At 30.7% G+C, this 22,004-nt stretch overlaps 1 protein-coding gene across 1 annotated transcript in view; it reads right to left on the reverse strand.

Moving 5' to 3' along the window:
• Mob4 (MOB kinase activator 4) overlaps nt 1-22,004 on the reverse strand; it is a 42,541-nt gene that overhangs the window by 15,623 nt on the left and 4,914 nt on the right. The window contains exons 2-4 of the mRNA XM_067267422.1: nt 17,268-17,330; nt 6,510-6,610; nt 2,633-2,675 (exon numbers count right to left, since the gene is read on the reverse strand). Of these exons, the coding sequence (XP_067123523.1) occupies nt 2,633-2,675; nt 6,510-6,610; nt 17,268-17,330 (207 nt within the window). The remainder of the gene's footprint in view (nt 1-2,632; nt 2,676-6,509; nt 6,611-17,267; nt 17,331-22,004) is intronic.

Below are 22,004 nucleotides of genomic sequence, written 5' to 3' on the forward strand. Positions count from 1 at the left end.
CCCTTTGCTGGGCCCAAATCAGCTATTATTTCTTCCAATATGTTTACTGAAAAATGTAAAAACCTGGACTATTTCTAGTCATTTAAACCAGTGAAAGAAAATTAATCTAAAGCAGAGTAATACAGTTTTGGCTAGCCTGTCTTCCATACAAACTATTGATTTTTTTGCTTTTGCTTTTGGTTAAAATTGTGTTCACTTTTAGTGACATCATGACTGACCCTTTTGGTCACTTTTGTAAGCATTAGTCCTTACTGAAAGTCTCCTCTCCAATTTTTTGCTGCTTTTATGATTCTGCTAAGATGTTTCTGCATCTCATTTGTGAGTATGCATATCTTTGCTTGAGCAGATTTCCTTATCTGGATTTTCCTTTTTTAAATCTTGGCATTATTTTCTAGCTTTCCTTTATATGCCTATTGTCTTACTTTAAGTAGATCAGATTTCTGAAGTAATTTCTTGTAAGGTGCACAATAAACCTTAAAGGGCAAAGTACTTCTCACTTATACAACCTACAGTATCAATAAAAATGCAATAAAGGATGATTATTCAAATACTAAATTATACTAAACTGCTATAAAAAACCCACAAATAATCATTTAAAAGCTTTTAGCAGCAAGAAAATTAACCATTATGTTGAACTAATGCAAATGTTTGTTCAAATGACCATCAGATAACCAAACATTCAACAGAACAGATGCCTAGAAGTGGGCATTGAAATCTAAACTATAAAAAAAAAGCTGAATCTGTTACTTACTCATATGTATCCAATTTTAAAGTTTCTTTTTCATTTTTTCATTTTTAATTTCATTCTTCACATCATTTTATAAGTTCTACTCTGTTGGTATTTGATTTTCAGTTATCTGATAATGCTAATTAAAAAAATTATTTGCAACAATTCAACATAATTAATTTTCTTGCTGCTAAAAGGTTTTTTCTGATGATTATTTATGACACTTGTAAATATTTCAAAAAACAATTTCTATTTATTATAAAATTGAAAAGACATGAGATCTATTTAATATAACTGATATTTCTAAGAAGGGGATGACCAGAAGAAGAAATGCAGTTTTTGAATTCAAAAATTGTTGGCATTTGGAGTGTGTAGTAAAACCTTAGATTACTTTGCATAAATGGGCTTTCATTTCTTTGTAAAATGTATTTAAACACTAGAACATATGATGTCTACCATCATAACTTGCAGTAGCCATGAGTCCAAGCAGCAAGAATTTGCATAGAAGACTTGAGTTCATTTTTTTTTCATTTCTTTCCATCTACTTTTTAAAATTTTATGCATAAATATAATTAATAAATCATAAATGATTAATATTTTGTATAAAATATTTTAAATATTTATTTAATAATTCAGAAGAAACTGAACATTTTTCCATTCTCTCTATGTTTACTAAAATTACTTACTTAATTATTAGTGAATATACATGTAGGCAGAATGTCAGTTGTCATTAGCAATCACATCATGTACAGTACAGTACATCACTAAATCATTTATATGAATGTGAAAGAATAAATGTGAGTCATAAGTAATATCAGTTTTCAAAGTACTATTTTCACATTACAGTGCAACTTTTACTTTGTACTTTTTATTGAAAATCTTATTGTTTCATAAGTGTTGTTAATTACATAAAATTAAACAGTCTAATTTAATCAAACTTGAGTTATTAACATCAATTGAAATGAGTTATTCAAATTATTTAAGCTTATATAAATTTATGTTATATGAATTTAGAAAAAGCTATGTTACAATGACAAATAATTTTTGTATAATACCACAAAACTCTGCATATCAGAAAATATCAGCATTGATTTAAGAAATTTAAGGGTGAAAAGCATAACCTTCACAAAATAAGTAAGTTTAAAAAATGTATAAAATGAAAAAATATTTAAATTATTAAAAAATACTAAATAAATATTCAGTTATGACAAATAGTATTTCAAAGTCCATGCCAAATTAGATATAATACTAGATGTACAGTGTCAGAGAGTGTTAAAATCTTGACAACAATTTTGCATCATTGAAAGTACTTGCATTATAAAAAAAAAAAAAGATTTCAATGACATCTGACAGTATATACATCTATTATTAAATATTCAGTGACAATATTTTGTATAAAATATTAATCATTTATAATTTATTAATTACATTTATGAATAGAATTTCAAAAGATAGATGGAAACAAAAAAGAAAGTTATTTTTTTCAATCAGCAGGAATTGAAAGTAGTAGTATCTCCTCCATGCAAATCCTTGTTGCTCAAAATGTTGACTATCACATGTTGGAAATATTTCATATACATTCTAATATTTAAATCCATTTTATAAGGAAACAAAAACCCATCTGCACATAACCTAGGGTTTTATACTCATTAAAGCACATTTTAAACCCATTCCTGTCAAAAAAAAAAAAAGTGCATTTTCACTTCAGGTCCTCTCCTTGTAAGATTATTTTGTTATACAATTTGTCATCATGAATTTAACCTTTCCTTTAATTTCATATCTTAAGTTAAAACTCTACAAAAAAGTTTAACAATGTTTAAGTTAAAAAATGAGTTGCAAATTTAAAACTTTATATTATTAGTCAACTAATGATTTATGCAAATAATTAACTATATGATAGATTACCTGTAATTTGACAGCTAATCCATTCAGTTCCATACAAAACTGTCTGTAAGAAATAAATTTATTTTTAAAACTAAATTTGTATACAGAATATTAATATCCAGTAACAAAGTTCTGAAATTATAAAATTGAAAATTATAAGCCAAATACAATAATAATATTGCTAAAACTTGACAAATTAAATTAATATCATTAGAATATATCAGATCACAATGTAATGTATTATTAATTCATCTGTATAAAATATATAGAGTGCATTTTCACTAATCCAAATTAATTATTGTATAGAGTTCAGATTAATAAAAAGATTGGATTACTGAGATTATACAAGAAGCCTAAATCTTACTGAAATCAAATTTGTATATGTAACATCATAAGTACAGGATGGTTATAATTAAAGTTGCCCTACTCATACATGTATAGAGCCGATTTTCTTTGAGATATTTTGATGAAACTTGGTATATACGTTATATGGACCATGGGGAAAAGGAAAATGCAAAAAGAATAATTAGTTCAAATTTCTACCACTAGGTGAAAAAATGGCACATGAAGAAGAAGAAACAAAATGGAAACACGCAAAAGGTTTTTATTCATGACATTTGTTCAATGTGCAATCACATGTTCAAAGCACCTTACAGTGTGTTTAACAGTAGCGCCAAAGGTTTCTTGAGAAATTGCAGTAATATGGCATGTTATGTTTGCTTTCAATTCAGGCCGAGTCCATATGGTTACGGGGATATCTAAAAGATTGGTCTCTATAGAGGAAGCATACAAACTCTGCCTGAATTGAAAACAAGCATAACACACCATATTGCTGCAATTTCTCAAGAAACCTGTGGAGCTACTGTTGAACACGCTGTAAGGTACAGTACTTTGAACATGTGATTGAGACAAATGGATTGCACATTGAGCAAATGTCATAAAAACCTTTTGCTTGTTTCCAGTTTGTGTTTCTTCTTCTTCATGCGCCATTTTTTCATCTAGTGGTAGAAATTTGAACTAATTATTTTTTTTGCATTTTCCTTTTCCACATGGTCCATATAATGTATATACCAAGTTTCATCAAAATGTGTCAAAGAAAACAAGCTCTATACTGGTCTGAGTAGGGTAACTTTAATTATAACCACCCTGTAGTAAGAGAAACCAATGCTGAAAAATCTCTACAAAAAACAAGTATAGAAAAAAAAGAACTCAGAAAAACTTCTAGAAAGGAGTTAAATGCTTTGAATGAATTGAAGAAAGGCATAACAACAGAATATATTGCCAGCCTTCAAATGAATCTAATTAAGCGATACAAAATACAAGCATTGTAGAACAGGAACTGAACATCAAATTGAAACTTCAAACAAAAGCCCAACAATTGAAAAGACACATAGAGAGAGCAAAATAAGTTCTTTCACGAGGATGCAAAACAATTATATTTTAAAGTAAACAATAAAAAAATTGGCATTAATTAAATAATGGAGGAAAAAGTTTGGCATCTGAAGTATGAAATCCAACAATTCAGATTGTTTACAATAAATCATTAACTTTCCCACTAAAGTTATAGTTTGGGTTAATTTGATTATAATGAACTTGGAAAATTGGTTTTTCTTAATGAGACAATAAATGGTGTATATTGTGATATTTTAGAATACTCCCTCAGACCAACAATGGAAAATCAGTCTCATTATGATGATGTAATCTTTCAACAGGATGGAGCTAAATGTCATACATGCAAAACAAGCCAAAAAATAGTTTACATCTAAAAAAAATAAAGCTGTTAGATTGGCCTGGAAATTTGCCAGACTTAACCCCAATTGAAAATATTTGGTCCATTTATAAAAAAATAACTGTAAGAATCTAACTAAGCCAATAAATACGATTTAAAAGAAAAACTTTCAAAAACTGGGTCTGAAATTAGTCTTGAACAATGCCAATCACTTATTGATAGTATGCCTAAAAGAATAAAATCTGATTCATAATAAAGATATTGTAACCAACAATTAGAATAAAATATTCTAAACTTTTTGAAGGTGATTTCAAATATTCTAAATTTTTGAATATCATTCACTTAAGTAAATAATTGTAACTTTTTAATACCTTATTTAGTAGTTAATTATTTTAGATAAAAATATAGCTAAAAGACCAGGCTAAATATCCTCTTATTTAATTTTTTCATAAGTTTTTACTTCATCTAGTTTATTGTCATTCAAAGATTGGCACTTTCTGATGGAGTTAGATTATTCCAAACTATTGAACTGACTGTATATTATATCATAGTTCAAGAGAGAAAGTTCTTATTATTGGGGTGCAATTTAAAAAATTACAAACATAAATTATAACTGTCATCCATCTGTCAGCTGTCTGTCCTTCCTTAATCTTGAGAATAGCTTTAGATATATGAAAATCAAGACCAGATATGAAAAGATTAGGGGCAGAAGACCCTGATTAACTTTATACAAACTTCTGATCTAAACTGGAAGTCGTGTGATTTCAATTTAAACTTCTCTTTACAACAGAGTTAAATAGATGACCAGCATGACTGTTATCATGAAAGTATGATGTACAGGTACATTGTGATGATGACACAATAAATATAATAAACATCTTAAAGCCTGATGAGTATATATAGACACAACAAACTATTGCCTGAATGATCATGCTAGAATTTGGCAAATTAAATGATTAATATAAAGCAATTTGTCACTAGAGAGAGGCATGGTGTTTAAATTAATAATTATAATTTTAATAATTTATTAAATAATTTAAAACCTTCTGGAATAAAAGAACTGACTCAGAGTGGGGCTTGAGCCCACAGCCTGTGCATGCCATGTGGCATGCTTGCCAGTTGTGCCACCTGGACCCCAAGCAAATCTTTGCTTCCAGAGGTATTTAAATTTGAATATAACCTTACTTGGTTAATCATAATAAATAATTGCTCGTTTATAAAATGATATAATCTATTAATGCAAAAAAACAGTAAATAAATCTTATTATACCTGTAAGATTATAAGTTCATGAGAGGTTTAAAAAATCCAGAAATGAGTTATGTAACTTTCCTGGATGTTATGAGTTTTTATTTTTAAAAAATAACTTTTATATTGTTAAGCTAAATAAATAATATTGTGTGTGGTGCTGTATGTTATGATATTTTGTTATAAAAAACTTATATTTTTAATTATTATAAAATGGCAAAAAGCTTAATTTTAGAGTGAGTTTTATAAGTGAAAATGTTAATAATAAATAAAATCTTCATTAAGTCCTATCCCTCTCAAGACATGACACATGATACCCCTCTATCTCTTCACCCTCTTGACATCAAACAACTAAAATTTAATTGCATCCAATGCCCCCTCATACATAAGCCACCACACAAAATTTTGTTTCTTAATCTTTACTCCATCGTGAGATATTAAGCAAAATAGATGCCAACAGATACACAGACACAGCCATGAAACTATTTTTGCCATTTTTTTGACTTTTTGGATTCAGGTCTCAAAATGTGGCAATTTGCAAAAAAAACTGGGAGAGTCAAATTTGACATGATTCCAATACTTTCCCAGTAGACCACAGGTTGAAGAACACTGTTACCTGAATTATTTTGGGTAAGAAAATTTGCATTATAAACTATATCTTTAAAAATATTTTCCTGAATATGAAAACAGGTTTCCTTAAATATATATTAAAAGTTTTTCATACAAAACTCCTTTATATTAATAGATTATTAACTTACAAAAAACTATTTAAAAAAAAAAACATTTTCTTCTTAATCAATTTAATGCTAGTTAAATTTTTGTGAAGAAAATTAATTATCTATAAATGAATTGAATAACATAACACACTTTAAAAAATCTAAAATTTTATTTTATATTTTTCAAAGGTAAATTTAAGTGTTTACCTAAGATGTTCATATTTCCATACACCTTCATCCTGTCCTTCAGGCGGTGTTAGTATTTCTTCAACATTAGTAGGATCTTTCCTTATGGTTTGTTGAATAAACTGTAATATAATTATATAAATAAACGTTTCATATAAAAAAAATCTCAAGATCTCACAAATTTTATTAAGATATTTAATGATTTGATAGATTGGATAAACTATTTATGATACTTAAAATTATCATCATTGATATTAAACTACTCTCTCTCTCCAAATAAAAAATGTGTTGGTATTTTAATGAGTAATACAATATCATGGCATAACTAACAAATACACCATTGACCCTCTCTTTCTGTTCTTCTCTTCTCAAACATATCAGTACATGACCAAAGTATATATTACTCATCCATCATGCATAATAGTTCCATATTCAATTAGGTCATAACTTGCTTACTATGGCCCATAGAATGAAATAGTTTGGATGACTGTTTTACCATATGAAACACTACCTTTGGGCAAAATTCATCAAAATTGGAAGGGACATAAGGGCAATATCCATTGTTAGTACAAGTGGAAACAACAGAATGAAGATAAAAGAAGCACAGGTGCCATAAACTTTCTGACAGTCAAATCACCAAATCCAGAAAGGGGGAAACAGCCATATGAATGATATTTCTGCTACACTCTGTGTTAAGACAGGAAAGCAAAACAGCCTAACCTTATAACTAGCATATACTGTATACTAACAATACAGTAAGACCTCATTTAGTGCTTTCTTAATTAATGCCGATTCGAAATAACGGGTCTGCCTGCAGACTAAAAAATATCAAAATTTACACTGATTCAAATTACTGCAGCATTTCACTGATTCATATATAATACAATTACAGTAGAGCGTCGTTTATCCGAATCAATTGGGGACTAGAGTTGTTCGGATAACTTATTTTTCGGATAATTGATTATGTACGAAAAAAATATATTAACTTATCCCATGTTGAAATTTTTCTCTGTCATGTGTCGCTTTGCGTTGAATTTTTGTCGATTTTAAGCCTAACGAAAATTTTTATAATAATATCGTGGCTATTGTATCGTTAAAAATTATTTCCTTATTTTGTACAAACAAAATAAATATATTAAAAAATATTAAAACCTAAAATATAATTTTTTTGTTTTTATATTTTTTAATATATTTATTTTGTTTGTACAAAATAAGGAAATAATTTTTAACGATACAATAGCCACGATATTATTATAAAAATTTTCGTTAGGCTTAAAATCGACAAAAATTCAACGCAAAGCGACACATGACAGAGAAAAATTTCAACATGGGATAGGTTAATATATTTTTTCGTACATAATCAATTATCCAAAAAATAAGTTATCCGAACAACCCTAGTCCCCAATTGATTCGGATAAACGACGCTCTACTGTAATTGTATTATATATGAATCAGTTAATCTAGTATCAAAAACGTTCAATTCAGCACGACAAAGTCTGACTGGAAAGCTTTCGGTTAACTGACGTTCCAGTTGATCAGCTTTCAGATAAACGACACTCTACTCTATTCCCAAACATGAACCAATCAACAAAAGGTGGCAATTTGTCGTAGTGCTGTACTTCCCCTAAATTTGTTTGTTTAGTGCAATTCTGTAAAAAATATAACATCATGGATGCCATAAGCAATATCAGCTCTGCTTGGCAAGAATTAACTGATAAAAGCATGAATGGAGTATGGAAGAAGGCTTGGCTGAAGGTATCCAAAGATTCTCAACAAGAAGAGCCTACTGTTGACCAAATTGTCAACCTAATCAATACAGCTGGATTAGGAGATGTAGATAAGCAGGATATTGAGGTTTCTGGTGAAAGCCTTACCAATAACAACCTTAGAGAACTGGCAGAGCAAGAAATTCATATAGAACTGGAAAATAGTGATTCTGAAAATAAAGAAACCAAAGAACTTGCTACAGATTTCCTTATTAAAAGTTTGGTAACAATAACCAAAATCATTGATCAAACTATAGTGAATGATCCAGATTTTGAAAGGAGTACAAAAGCAAGACGAAGCATTTTTGGATGTGATCTCCTGCTACTGACATTTGATTAACCAGTTTACTGATTTCTCCCCATTTTGTAGCATTTCATTAAACATTATAGCTATGGTTGCATGCACACTTTTGAGATGTTTTATCCAGAATCCATGCCATTGATCTTTTCCTGCGATGTCCAGTTTTCGATTCTTTTCATCTGATTTCTCATCATTTCTGCTGTTATGACCATTTCTATCGTTTGATTTTTATGCATTCCTTTTCACATTCTTTTATCCATCCTGCATCAAGATTATAATCATTTTTTTTCTCCAAACATCTTTCCAAAACTTGATGGTTTCATTCTTCTTAGACCTTTCGAATTTATTTTTTTCTGCTTCTGTCTAGACTTTGAACCACCTTTGATCTGATTGATGCAGTTGATTTTGTTTGTACTGGACGATTCTTGCTTCATACCTTTCAATTTTTCTTGCAGTTCCTGTTATCTGTTGTTTAACAATTTCTAAAGTTTCATTAATTTTCATCATATCCAGCCAGTATTTTTCTATCAGATAGTTTTTCATCTTTGCATTTTTTAATATTTTTCTTTCGTGTTTTTTAGATTGCTGGTATCAGATTGTAGCTTTTTTAGTTTTTGTTAAAGTTGAACTTTGCATTTTGGTGTTAAATTTGACTCTGTTTTAGGCTTGATTTTAATTCCCAACTTTTATGTTGGATTTAGTGAGTTATACTCAGTTGACACTGGTGGCTGTGCACTATGCCAAACCAGAGTCAAAGCATGGTAACCAAAACAAAACGAAAAAATTAAATAAATCTATCAGTGTGTGTCTGTATTCAGGAATTTCCTAACAATATGACATGTATTCAATATAGTGGTCTTCTGTAGTGTGATGTATGTGTTTCTATTCAATTGTAATATTCCCAGGCTTGTGTGTAGTGTGTGGTATGACACCTGTAGAGGAGAAAACAACAGGTACAATAAGCACCCTATCCATCTTCCACAGATGTTTTTTTGTGTTTGTCATTGTGGTCATTATCATAATTATTGATATTTCCCATTTTTGTTGTAGTCATCGTGGTCATAGTAGTCATCGTCGTGTATGTTATTGTTCATCATCATCATCATCATCATCTTGGTCTTCTTGTTCATAGTCGTTGTGGTCTTCTTGATTTCTGTCGTTATTGTTATCATTGTTCTGATTTACTATGATTGTTACAACGACTAGGGCATACACTGCATGCAATGCACAGTCATGTTGTCTGAAAACTGTGTCAAATGAGCTTGAACTACTGAACCAGGGACAGGTTCAGCTAAAGAAGTTAGACCAGAAAGAGAAGAGGAAGACGATGACAAGTATAAGACTAGGTACTTTAAACATCAGAACACCGAATAGGAAAAGTAGAGAGTTAGTCAATCTTATGCAAAAAAGGAGAGTGAATATTTTGTATCTGCAAGAGACAAGATAGAAAGGAAATAAAGCTAAAGAGTTTGGTGAAGGGCACAAGCTGTTTATGAGTGGCGCGAATGAGGGAGGAAGGAATGGAGTTAGTATCATAGTTGATAAAGATCTAAAAGAGAGTCTGTGAGCGAAGGTGTGATAGAATTATGAGTGTTAAGTTGGATGTTGGTGGAATCTTCATTATGATTGTGTGTGTGTATGCACCTCAGCCAGGTAGTAAAGAAGAAGAGAAGACAAACTTTTGGACAGATCTTGACTAAACTATAATGTGTGTTCTTGTGAGTAAGAGGTTAATCTTTAGGGGTGATCTAAATGGTCATGTTGGAAGAGGAAGATTACAGAAAGAAGAGTGTTTGGGAGATGGAGTGTGGGAGAAAGACTAGTCGATCATGCTGTGGCTTTAAACCTTACACTAGTTAACAGATACTTTGAGAAGAAAGTGATTCAGTTGGTTACATACATGAGTGGGAGTAGATCTAGCCAGATTAATTTTTTCTTGTGCTGCAGGAGGCATCTTAGTGAAGAGCGAAACTGTAAAGAGTTAAATAGAGAAAGTGTTGTTGCACAACACGAGTTCTTCTGGTGGATTGTGACTTTCCTAAGGGGCATGGCATGAGGGGTGTTAGCCAGATTGAACAAAGAATTAAATGATGGAGATTGAAAGAGGAGGAATTGAGAAAAAAGTTTAAGATAAAAGTGTTAAAAGAAATTCAGCTCCTGGATGATGTGCAAACATGATGGCTGATGAAAAGTAATTGCATTTTGAAAGTTGGAGAAGAGGTTTTGAGAAAAACTTCAGGAAAGAGTTCACCAGAAGGAAAGGAACTTTGGTGGTGGAATGCTGAGGTACAAGTTGCAGTTAAACAAACAAAAAAAAAGGCAAATAAAAGGTGGATTTGATGGGAAGGCCTGAAGATAAAAGAAATTTACCAGTTGGCAAATAAAATGACTAAAAAGGCAGTGGCTATTGCAAAAGCAAAGGCTTTAGAAGAGTCTTACAAAGTTTTTAAAAGGAAAAGTGAGGAAAGGCAGCTGATTAGAATTGCCAAAGCAAGAGATAAAGTATCAAAAGATTTTACCTCTATTAATTTAATGATGATAAATGAGTAGTAATACAAGATTACTAAAAGATCAAGGAAAGATGGAAAGTATATTTTAGGAATTTATTGAATGAGAAAAACCCCAGAACTTCATATGAGGATGGAGAGGCAAAAATGAAGGAATGGTGAAAGATATTAGTAGAGAAGAAGTGGAAAGGGTGCTTAGGGAAATGAAGATGGGGAAAGTAGTAGGCACAGATCAGATTCCGGTTGAGGCTTGGAAAGGTTTTGTTAAGGAGGGGATTGATCCTCAGACCTTATGAAGAAACTCTGGCAGCAAGAGAAGATCCTAGATGAATGGAGGAAAAGTATTCTTGGGCCAGTCTTTAATCTATTGGATGTTCAAAGTTTTCTCCATTGTGTGTGATGCCATGTTGAATTTTCATTGATGTTAAGCCTAATGAAAATTACAGACATGTTTTTGAAAAGAATAATTGTGGCTATTGTATTGTCCTAAATTATTTTTTTATTTTGCACAAACAAATAGATATATTAATAAATGTAATAACCAAAAAAATTATATTTCAAAAGTTAGTTTTAATATAAAAATTATAATGACTAGCGACATCTGGTTTCAAAAACATTCTGATGCTGAAACAAGATATCTTGGGTCAACCGTTTGAGGTCAGAGGTCATGATTCCCAGATATGTTGGGAATAACACAGGGCAGGTTAAAGGCAAAGGGGATGTACAGAATTGAAAAAACTACACAAGTATAAAGTGATTGTCTCATACTATGAAGAGAGAAACTGTAAAATTGTCAAAAGAAGGATTAGACAGAAATCTGAGATTGGAAAGGAACAGTTTGACTTTTTGCCAGGAAGGTGTATGACTGATGCTATCTTTGCTTTGAAACAGCTGATGGAAAGACACAGGGAAATGCAAGAAGATTTGCACATTGTGTTCTTAGATCTAGAAAAGACATATGATAGGGTATCAAGGCAAGGGGTATGGAGATGTTTGAGGGAAAGAATGTTCCAGAAAAATATGTTAGGTTCATCAAGGAAACGTATGAGGGATATATTTATTAATGAGGGAGTGGAGACTGAAGTTAGGAGTAATGTGGGCACTACAGAAGGACAGGAGTAGCATGGGCACTACTTTCACTGTTAATGTCGGTTTACATCAGGAATCGGCTCTTAGCCCTTATCTGTTTGACCTGATAATGGATGTGTTGGTTTGTGACATGAAGTCTGAGGCTCTGTGGAGTATGCTGTTTGCAAATTTTATTGTGCTATGTGAACCTTCCCAAACCAAGGCTGAGAAAAACTGGAAGATTGGAGGAAAGTTTTGGAAGAAAGGGGCATGAAGATTAACAGAACTAAAACAGCTTATATGACTCTGAATGGCAGGGACGAGTGCAATATTAAAATCCAAAATCTGCAACTCCCTTTGGTTTCAAGTTTTAAGTATCTTTGGGCCATTGTTGAGACAGCAGAGGACTGGACTCACAGTGCAACATACAATTCAGTATGAATGGCTGAACTGGAGGAAGTTGAGTGGGGTGTTATGTGACAAGAAAGTTAGCTGCAAACCGAAAAGTAAATTGTACAAATCAGTTGTTAAACCTGCAATGTCATATGGGGCAGAGATATGGGCATTTATGAGAGTCAAAGAGAGAAGGATGGAGGTGGCAATAAGAATGCTAAAATGGATGAGTGGAATGTCAAGGAAGGATAGAATAAGGAACAATTTTATTAAAGGCTCTGTTAAGGTGGGTCTCTTAAGCAGGAAGATACAAGATTGCAGATTGAGGTGGTTTGGCCATGTAGAGTGAAGTAGTGAATATTATGTTGGAAAGAGGAAGTATAAGGTAAGAGGAAGACCAAGACTGCATTGGAAAGATAAGGTGGAGATCTGAATCAGAAGGGACTTAAGAGAGAAACCCTTGACAGGGAGAAACAGAGGAAACTTATTAGTGAAAGAAACATCGACCCCATTTAAACATGGGAAAGGGCAAAGATAAAGAAGAATATAGTATATTTTGTGTGTGTCATTTTCTAACATTGCTGTAGAGTATATTTGTAGTATGGTACCTAGGTGGTTAACCCAAGTGACATCCAAGCCAGTATCACAGTTAGACCTGATTACTACAATGGAAGTATCTCCACAGAATGTGCGTGTGATCACTGTTAGCTTCATTTGTTCCCATAGACCTTTCCCTACCAGGAGCTTGTGTTCCAGCTGGCATTGCTCTATGAATCAGTAAAATTACTGGGATGTCCCACCCTGACCAAGTGATGACCACTGGAAAATTATTATTATTATGAATATTTCTTGCATTTATTCTGTATTATATGCATTAATTTAAATTTAATTTGTATACTAGTACTTTTTATATATTAACAGGACTTATTATACTGGAAAATATGGATGCAGATATTTAGTCTTACAGATCAAAAATAATGTTTTTTTATTTAGTTCACCTGAACACGTACACTTTAAACTTGTGTTTCGGACTTGTTCGTCCCTCCTCAGCAGGCCTTTAAACGACACTTTAACTTCTGTATTTCCGAACTCCTTTACATTTCCAATTAAACTCGCGATCCACAGCAACCATACAATTTGACACATTCTTCCTTTTTGTTTATTCTTTTCTACTTAAATCTTGTCTTTAAGTAGTCAAGATTAAGTAGTCAGAATTAAAATGTATAAAATGTATTAAATGTACTATATGCATTTTGCCTGATCTGTTACTTCTTAAAGAATTTACAACTATAGATCTTGACCTTTATCAATAAATATTAATAAAGCAGAAGAACATCTATAGTTTAAGATGACACCAGTCTGCTTGTTTCTAATTTTAGTGAGATTAGTAGCAAACTGGTGTTGTAAGTCCTTTATATTTATTAATGAAAGAATTTAGTGTTTAAATTTTTCTAGCAAGTATTTTTAAAGTTTCTAATTTTCAAGATCTACCATGTTTGGCTCTTATTATAATAATTTCCCTAATGAAGAAAAAAATCAGATCTCTTGAAATTAAACTTGTGCCTTACTGACTCTCTCCCCAATCCCTTTGATATTTTACAACTCCAGATTTTCCAGAAACCCAGAAATGAGTCATTACAAAAAATAATGTATGGGAATTTATATAACTATCACCCTTTTGATTTGATTACATCTCCTGGAATTTACACTGCTGAGTCATTAAAAGCATATCAAAGTTTAAATGCTTACAATTATTTTGCCAGCAGGAAAATTTGAGATATTTTGACATATTCAAGTGAATTTAGATGTTTCATGGAGGAGAAGAGCCTGGCCAATGATCAATGAAAAAACAGATAGCTATCAGTGTTGGTTCACCTGTGAAAAGGATGACAAAATTCTTGCTGGACATTGTTTATGCCATGGCTGGGTAAGTCATTGTTTAATACAAATGGAACATACATTTCACAAGTAGAAAGTAAAGCATATGAAAGCATAAGTTCTTTTTTAAATAAGTTACTTCATTATTACACAACTGGAGAGGTATGCAGTCATACTGCTGAAATGCTATTTGTAATAGAGCAGTGTTTCTCAACCTGTGGTTGTTATGATGGGACAGGTTGGGCTGTAGGCAGATTTAAATTAATAAAGATTGAAACTTTGTTCAAGATTTACTTTTTAATAGTTTTCTTCCAATTTAATTCTATTTCCCTATGTATTCAAAACATGCTTTTAAATTTATAATATTATACTGCAATAGTACAATATGTTCCAAATGTTGGCAATACTCACATATATCTTTAAAAAATTAGGCCTATCTAACATACTGATTCATAGAATTTTATCAGACATTTTACTGAGCCTTGGGATTAAAAAGTTTCATAAATGCTACAGTAATTGATGCCATCCATAAATTTCTCTTCTCTGGATTGCTCAGGAAATAATGAAACTTAATATGACTCATTAAATTTTGTTCCTGAGTGCATTGTGCAACCAAAAGCTGAGCAAGAAGGCATTTTCAGTATAAAAGTTGGTCAAATTAAAATGACAACATACGCTTAGTAATGCTAGTAAGCAGTCATTTTACCAAAAGTATTTTTGTGCTTACTCAAGATAAACATACACGATGGAAAAAACTTTCACCAATACCATCTATATATACAAAAAGGAATAAGCATTAAAAAAATGTCACAGAGCCAATCAAAATCAGAGTTTCAACTATAACAATCTATATTCTGCCAATCATACAAATCTAATACCACACTCCTACAAACCAAAAGTGCCACCACTGTTTCTCTCGGAAGATTTAATAAAAAATTTAAAGTCCTTACAGCACTCCCTTCTCAATTTAAAAGCTTGTTATAATTTATGCATATATTTTGATAGTAGTTATTCATTTATTAAATATTTTCCTAATTATTTTTCTGTTTTATAATTGTTTATGATGAAAATGAATTCCATTCTGGACAATAAGAAGGGCGGTATATCCGGTTCTGTTTTACAGGGCTATTCTATTGTGCCTTTCAAAATTTTATCTCAAGTATCTTTCTTGCACACTGCCAATCAACACAATTATTCTAAAATTATTCTTTTCACAAACATAGGTTTGTCCATAAATTACATAATGTAGACATAGATGAGTGAGTATGAAAGTAATCATTACAACACATTACAAGAGGGTGGGGTATTTACAAAAACATTATCCAATGCTAGGATCTCCACCCTTGGATAACAGAAGGATTAATTTTTATTTCTGAAGTGTTTCATAGCAATAACATATACATCAACCAAATTCAATTACTAATGCCAAACAAACTGCTAGATTATTTATTGGGCTGTAACAAGGCTAATTAAATGATTCAATAATATTCTACATATAATATAATAATTATTATTTATTTGGCAGAAATTTAAATTTAAAAACTGTAGACTTATAAATTTCCACTATCATTTGCCACTATCCTGAGAACACGGCTAGATGAAGAATTTTTATTGTGCTGCAATTTGAAAATTACAGCACAATAAAAATCCTTTTGTTGATATTTCTAATTGTCACCACATATATGTCCTGAGAACAAACATGGATTGATTAGAGAGGATCAACTGTGTAAAATTTTTTCTGAAGGTAGACAGACTGCTATCTTATACATAAACTAATAATCAGTATACTAAATCTTATTAATACATTATAGTCATAATAGTCTAACATTAATAAAACAATATTAATTAATTAAGTTTCATTTTTATTTAATAATTATTAAATACAATTCAAAGTAACAATGAAATCAAAACTAAAAATGGCATTATCTTTTTGCTTTATTTTTAAAATATTAATGCAGAAATTAATTTCACATTAATTAAACTAACATTTGTTAAACATAAACAAGTTTAAAACATTAAACAACTTTTAATCCAAGTGTACAGTACATCAGCGAAGAAAATAGCTGAGGATGGTGATGTACTGTACACACAAGTACATGCTTGTGTATTTTCTTCACTAAAGGTGTATTTGAAGACTCTACTTGTATGGTATAGTACTTAGCCTTAACAGAAGTGGCCCTCTGAAATTCTGAAAATAACATTAAAAAAATTTTAAATTTTTTATGTTGATAATATCCAATGATATGAGTTTCAGAGGCAGACTCAGCTTCAACTGAAATTTGCTTTGAGAATTTTTGTAGCAAAGAAAAAAAAAATTTATAGTGTCTAAGTAATATACGTCTTAGATTCAAACTTATTTTTGTTTCAGACTTATATTTTTATTTTTGTTATGAATGGTAATTAGCTGTCATTCCTGCTTTTGATGGGCTAAATATCTATACAAAGTGAATTTTAATTGTTTCTGAAACTGGATATAAGATTCCCAAAATCATTAATTAAAAGAATTTTTGACTTTTTGAAAGTCATTTCTCTACTGCTGTCACCAATACAGGTGACAGCAGTAGAGAATTATGTAAGTGCATTATGTAACAATGAAATCAAAACTAAAAATGGCATTATCTTTTTGCTTTATTTTTAAAATATTAATGCAGAAATTAATTTCACATTAATTAAACTAACATTTGTTAAACATGTTTAATCCAATGTTTAATAATAATATTTCATAAAATCTGAGAAATTGATTTTTAAATTTAACATTTCTTATAATTTGACTAGCATATAATTTGATACAATATTTATTCATAAAAGTACAGTTTAAACTAGATGATTTATTTTCATTATTATATGCTTATTAAAAAATAAATACCTGTTGAACAGCTAAAGTACTATCCATTTCTTCAAATGACTCTTCTGGCCAATGACAGAAATTCTAAAGATATATAATAATGTGTCAGATTTACATAAATATCAAATATTTATTCAAATTATATAAATTAATGATACAGTAGAACCCTGATTAGCCAAGGTAATATGAACTGATGCTACCTCAGATAACCAAACTCAAATAAAATAGATAGCCACAGCCATTTTAGATTAAAAATTACAAAAATAAAAAGAAATCATATGATAGCATTATTGAAGCCCCTTTTCATCCCTTAGTGAATTTAATGATTTGAATCAAAAACATTTTTTTTACATCATTTATTCAATTATTTTTCAAAAACTGGAAGAATTCATAACGAAGACCAACACCTGAAATGAGCACAGTTTTTGTTTGTTCTACTTTCTATGTATTTTACCTAAAGATGGCTGTTAAAGACAAAAACATTAGTAAAATTCATAAACTGTTTAATAAAATTATTATTAAAATGGAACAGATATAACAATGAGTAAAAGTTTTCTTCTTCTAATAGTGATACTAGCGATCTTTATCAAATCTTTCTTAATTATCTGCAATAAACAGACAAATTAAACAACTTGGACACTGGAGACATGAGCCTGAAAAAGGATTAGATAATACTAACCCAAAATGCTTTGTCAAATAGGTGAATAAAGTGAATCATTTTAATCTTGGTCTCTGTTTATTGCAGATAATTAAGAAAGACATGATACAGATTACTAGTCTCACTATTAAACGAAAAAACTTTTACTCATTAGTAAAATTACTATGTTGTGTTACATATGTTAATCTTGAACTGGATTATTGTAAAACTAGCTGGTAAGCCCGGCATTGCCTGAGCAAGAAATAAGAAGAAATATTAAGATTAGCTAATTTCATACTTTAACCCTTCTATTGTATTATATTATAGAATTTGGTTTATATAACTACAAAGGTTATCTAACATAGCCAAACTTTTTCATTTTCACCAGGTACAAGAATTTGTCCCCCCTCTTCTGAGGCTAATTAGAGAATTTTTAGATGGGTCTAAAAATATGTTCGATTTCCCACAAAAGTGCAAAAAAACCACATCTAAAATACTACAGTAGAAGCAGAGTTCTTCAGGGTAATCTTTAATCCAACTTTTAATTCCTAACCATTTGGGCTCTCTGCTTATTATTATTATTATTAACCCATCTCTATTATATTATAAGATACATAAAGTAATAGCTTTTCCAGCAACAATGATTCCAAAGATTAAAACAAATATTTAGTTTTATTTTATTTATTTATTTTATTCTGTATAATTTCATGATTATTGTACACTTTTATCCATATCCGTAATTTATAATGTTTTTGCTTTATTTGTTTTTCAAATTTTTATATTTTAAATAATTCTTGTTTGGAACACTGTATTTAAACTTTAAAGAATTCTATTTAAAAGTATCTGATCCTGATGGCTACACAGATAGCCAAAAATGTTAGATAAATAAAAACTTTTTGCTGGAAAAGGCTATTACTTTACGTATTTTGTGTTAATTTCTGCTGGTTTTAAATGTTGGTCTTCATTTACATCATTTATTATACAGCATTAGTTTTAGGAATAAAAATATGTATAGTTTTATTATATTTTAATATGAATGGTTTGTCTGAAACTAAAGTTAAATGATAAAAGGCAATAGAAATCAATCATTTTGTAACATAGGTTATTTCCAACTTTTAAAAAGCCTGTAATTTTTGTTTTGTAGTAGTTCCTCTCTTTTTGCTGCAACATTCTGCAGTCATTTCAATACTCAGTACAGTCAACATTGAAAGTAATTAAGCACTCAATGAATTCATGGCAAAGCTTTTATATATTACAAGAGAAGTAGCCTAGGATGACTCAACCAGAAATGACTAGCTACATGCATGATTTGACACAATAACAAGAATTTCAGAGAATGACTACCAAAGTCATTCACTGAAATTCTAAGTTAACATGTCAAATCATGCCAGTGAATGAACAAAATTAATGGATGACATTTTATATCAGAAAAAGACTGTATATGGCTTCCTACCAATGGTTGATAGGAAAAGGACCTTGGATAATGGTCATCTACTGGGTTTTTTTACTTCACAAGATCATGCTTAATATTCACACACACATTTTTTAGATTTTGTCATCTTTTCATAAAACAATACTATATACTTTTTGCATACATGCAAGTTACTTCTCATTAATTAAGAAAAAATAGTAACCATACAGAATAATGAACTACATCTTAACCTTAATTGGTCAATCACTGGTCAAGTCACTATGTACAGAACTTATAGATTTGTATCAGATAATGCTGAACTTCAGTTAATTTGGAATTTGAATAATCCAGGTTCTACTGTATAAACTTATGGGTTTTATATATATTTTTTTTAATAATTTAGTCTTAAGAAAATTAAAATAATCATCAAAATTAAACTGATTAGTTATCAATTAACTATTTAAAAGTTAAATTTAATGTTCATATATATAACATCTCAAAATCTGATATTAAACAATACCAAACGATTGCTGTAATGTGTCTGGCTATTTTTCCACTACTATTATTTAAATTTTAAGTAATTTGTTACTAAAGGTAGGCATTAGGTGCCATCTCTTATTAAATTTAATAATTATAATTTATTAAATAATTTAGAATATTATGGAAAAAACAATCAGCCTAGAGCAAACTCAAACCCACAACTCCTGCTTACCTTGTAGATGTGTTAATGTTAGACTTTGCTCCACACAAGAGAACCTTCAGTTATAATCTAACAGCCTTTACTTATAAATTATTAAACAAACCAATACAGGAGACTTAGTTATGCTTAACATACTCCACTTTAGCTTCTTTAACTTGCCAACTAACTACAGCGCCCCGTCACATTCTCTCTGGTTTTTACTTACTAAATTAAATTCTCCCAACAATTTCTCTTAAGTCAAAAACCAGAGAACATGAATCTCTGAGCAACAATCTTTTCTAACCCACTCCCAACCTGCTCTTGATCTGCTCAAAGTTTGCTTTAGGCAGAGCTTTGGTTAGGATGTCTGCCAGCTGAATATTGTTTTGACAACATCTAATTTCAAATTCTCTTTCATGAAATTTTTCCCGAACAAAGTAATATCTAGTGTCCAGATGCTTTGTCCTCATTAAGAATTCTGGATTTTTAGCTAGGGCATATGGCACTTTGGTTATCCACATGTAATATAGGTTTTATTGCACTCGAATCCCAGGTCGACAATTAGGCGCTTGAACCACAGAAGTTCTTTTGTCGATTCACTTGCAGCTATCACTTCTGCTTCAGTTGAGGACACTGAAACAGTAGCTTGCTTTCAGCTGCCCAACCCACTGTGTTTCCCAGTACTTTAACTACATATCCAGTAGTGGATTTTCGATCACCTAGATCTCCCGCATGATCAGAATCACTAAATACTTCAAGTAATTTACTTCCATTGCCCATCAACACCAATCCATGGTTCACAGTTCCCTTTTAAAATAGCGAAAAATACGTTTAACAGTCGTCCAATGTACTAGACGGGAATGCTCACGAAACTGACTTAATTTATTCACTGAGAAGAATAGATCAGGCATGGTTTGTGTTGCGAGATAAAGTAGTGTACCAATTACGTCTCTGTAAGATACATGCACTTGTTCTCCTTCCTTTTTCTTTTCTTTTCCTTTCCATGGGTATACTTATTGACTTACAATCACCCATATTGAATTCGTGTAAGATCTTTTCAATATAATTAGTTTGTCTCAATATAATTTTGTCAGTTTTGATGTGTATTTCAATTCCTAGAAAATGCTCAAGTGTTCCTTCTACTATTTCAAATTATGACTTCAATTTCTCTAGATTCTGTACTTCCTCTGCAATTAATCTATCATCACATTCAGTACTAACACAGTCAGACCTTTTTCTGTTCTTTTGATATACAAACAATGGTCTGTTTGACTTAACCTATATAATTTTTTAAATAGAAATGTGTGTATTCATTCATTCCAACATCAAGGTGCTTGTTTTAGACCATATAAACTCTTGTTTAGTTTGCAAAATCTCCCAGTTCCATTATCAAAGCCTTCTGGTTGACTCATATAAATCTCTTTCTTCAGATCTCCATGCAAGAAGGCTGTTTTCACATCAAACTGCTTTAACAAGAGGCCCTGATGTATTGCTATTGAGAGAACAGTGATGATTGTCTCAAACCTTGCCTCTGGTGAGAATGTTTCCTTATAGTCAACACCTTGTTTCTGTGTATATCCCTTGGCCACTAGTTGAGCTTTATATCTCTCAACTGAACCATCTGGTTCTCTTTTTATTTTAAAAATCCATTTACTATCAATAGTTTTCCTGTCTTTTGGTAAAGTCACTAATTCCCAGGTCTTGTTCTTTATTAAAGCGCAAAATTCTTCATTCATTGCTGCTAGCCAATGTTGTTTTTCATTTGATTACACTGCTTCAAACAAAGTGAGTGGTTCTGCAATCTCAGCAATGTTTGCACTTGGCAGCTCATGTAATTGAAATGGTTTTACACTTTTTAAAGTTTCTCTATTTCTCAATTTTGCTTTGTAGTCTTTTCTTGCCATTTGTTGCATTTTATTTTTCTGGTTGCAATTGCACTTGTACTTCAGTTTCTTCATTAGTATAACAAGGATGATTATTTATTTCACTTTCATCCACATCATTTTCAGTTGTGTTGTTGCTGTTAGTTCC

Source organism: Centruroides vittatus, unplaced genomic scaffold (genome assembly GCF_030686945.1).
Source record: "Centruroides vittatus isolate TY-2023 unplaced genomic scaffold, ASM3068694v2 contig_301, whole genome shotgun sequence".
NCBI lineage: Eukaryota > Metazoa > Arthropoda > Arachnida > Scorpiones > Buthidae > Centruroides > Centruroides vittatus.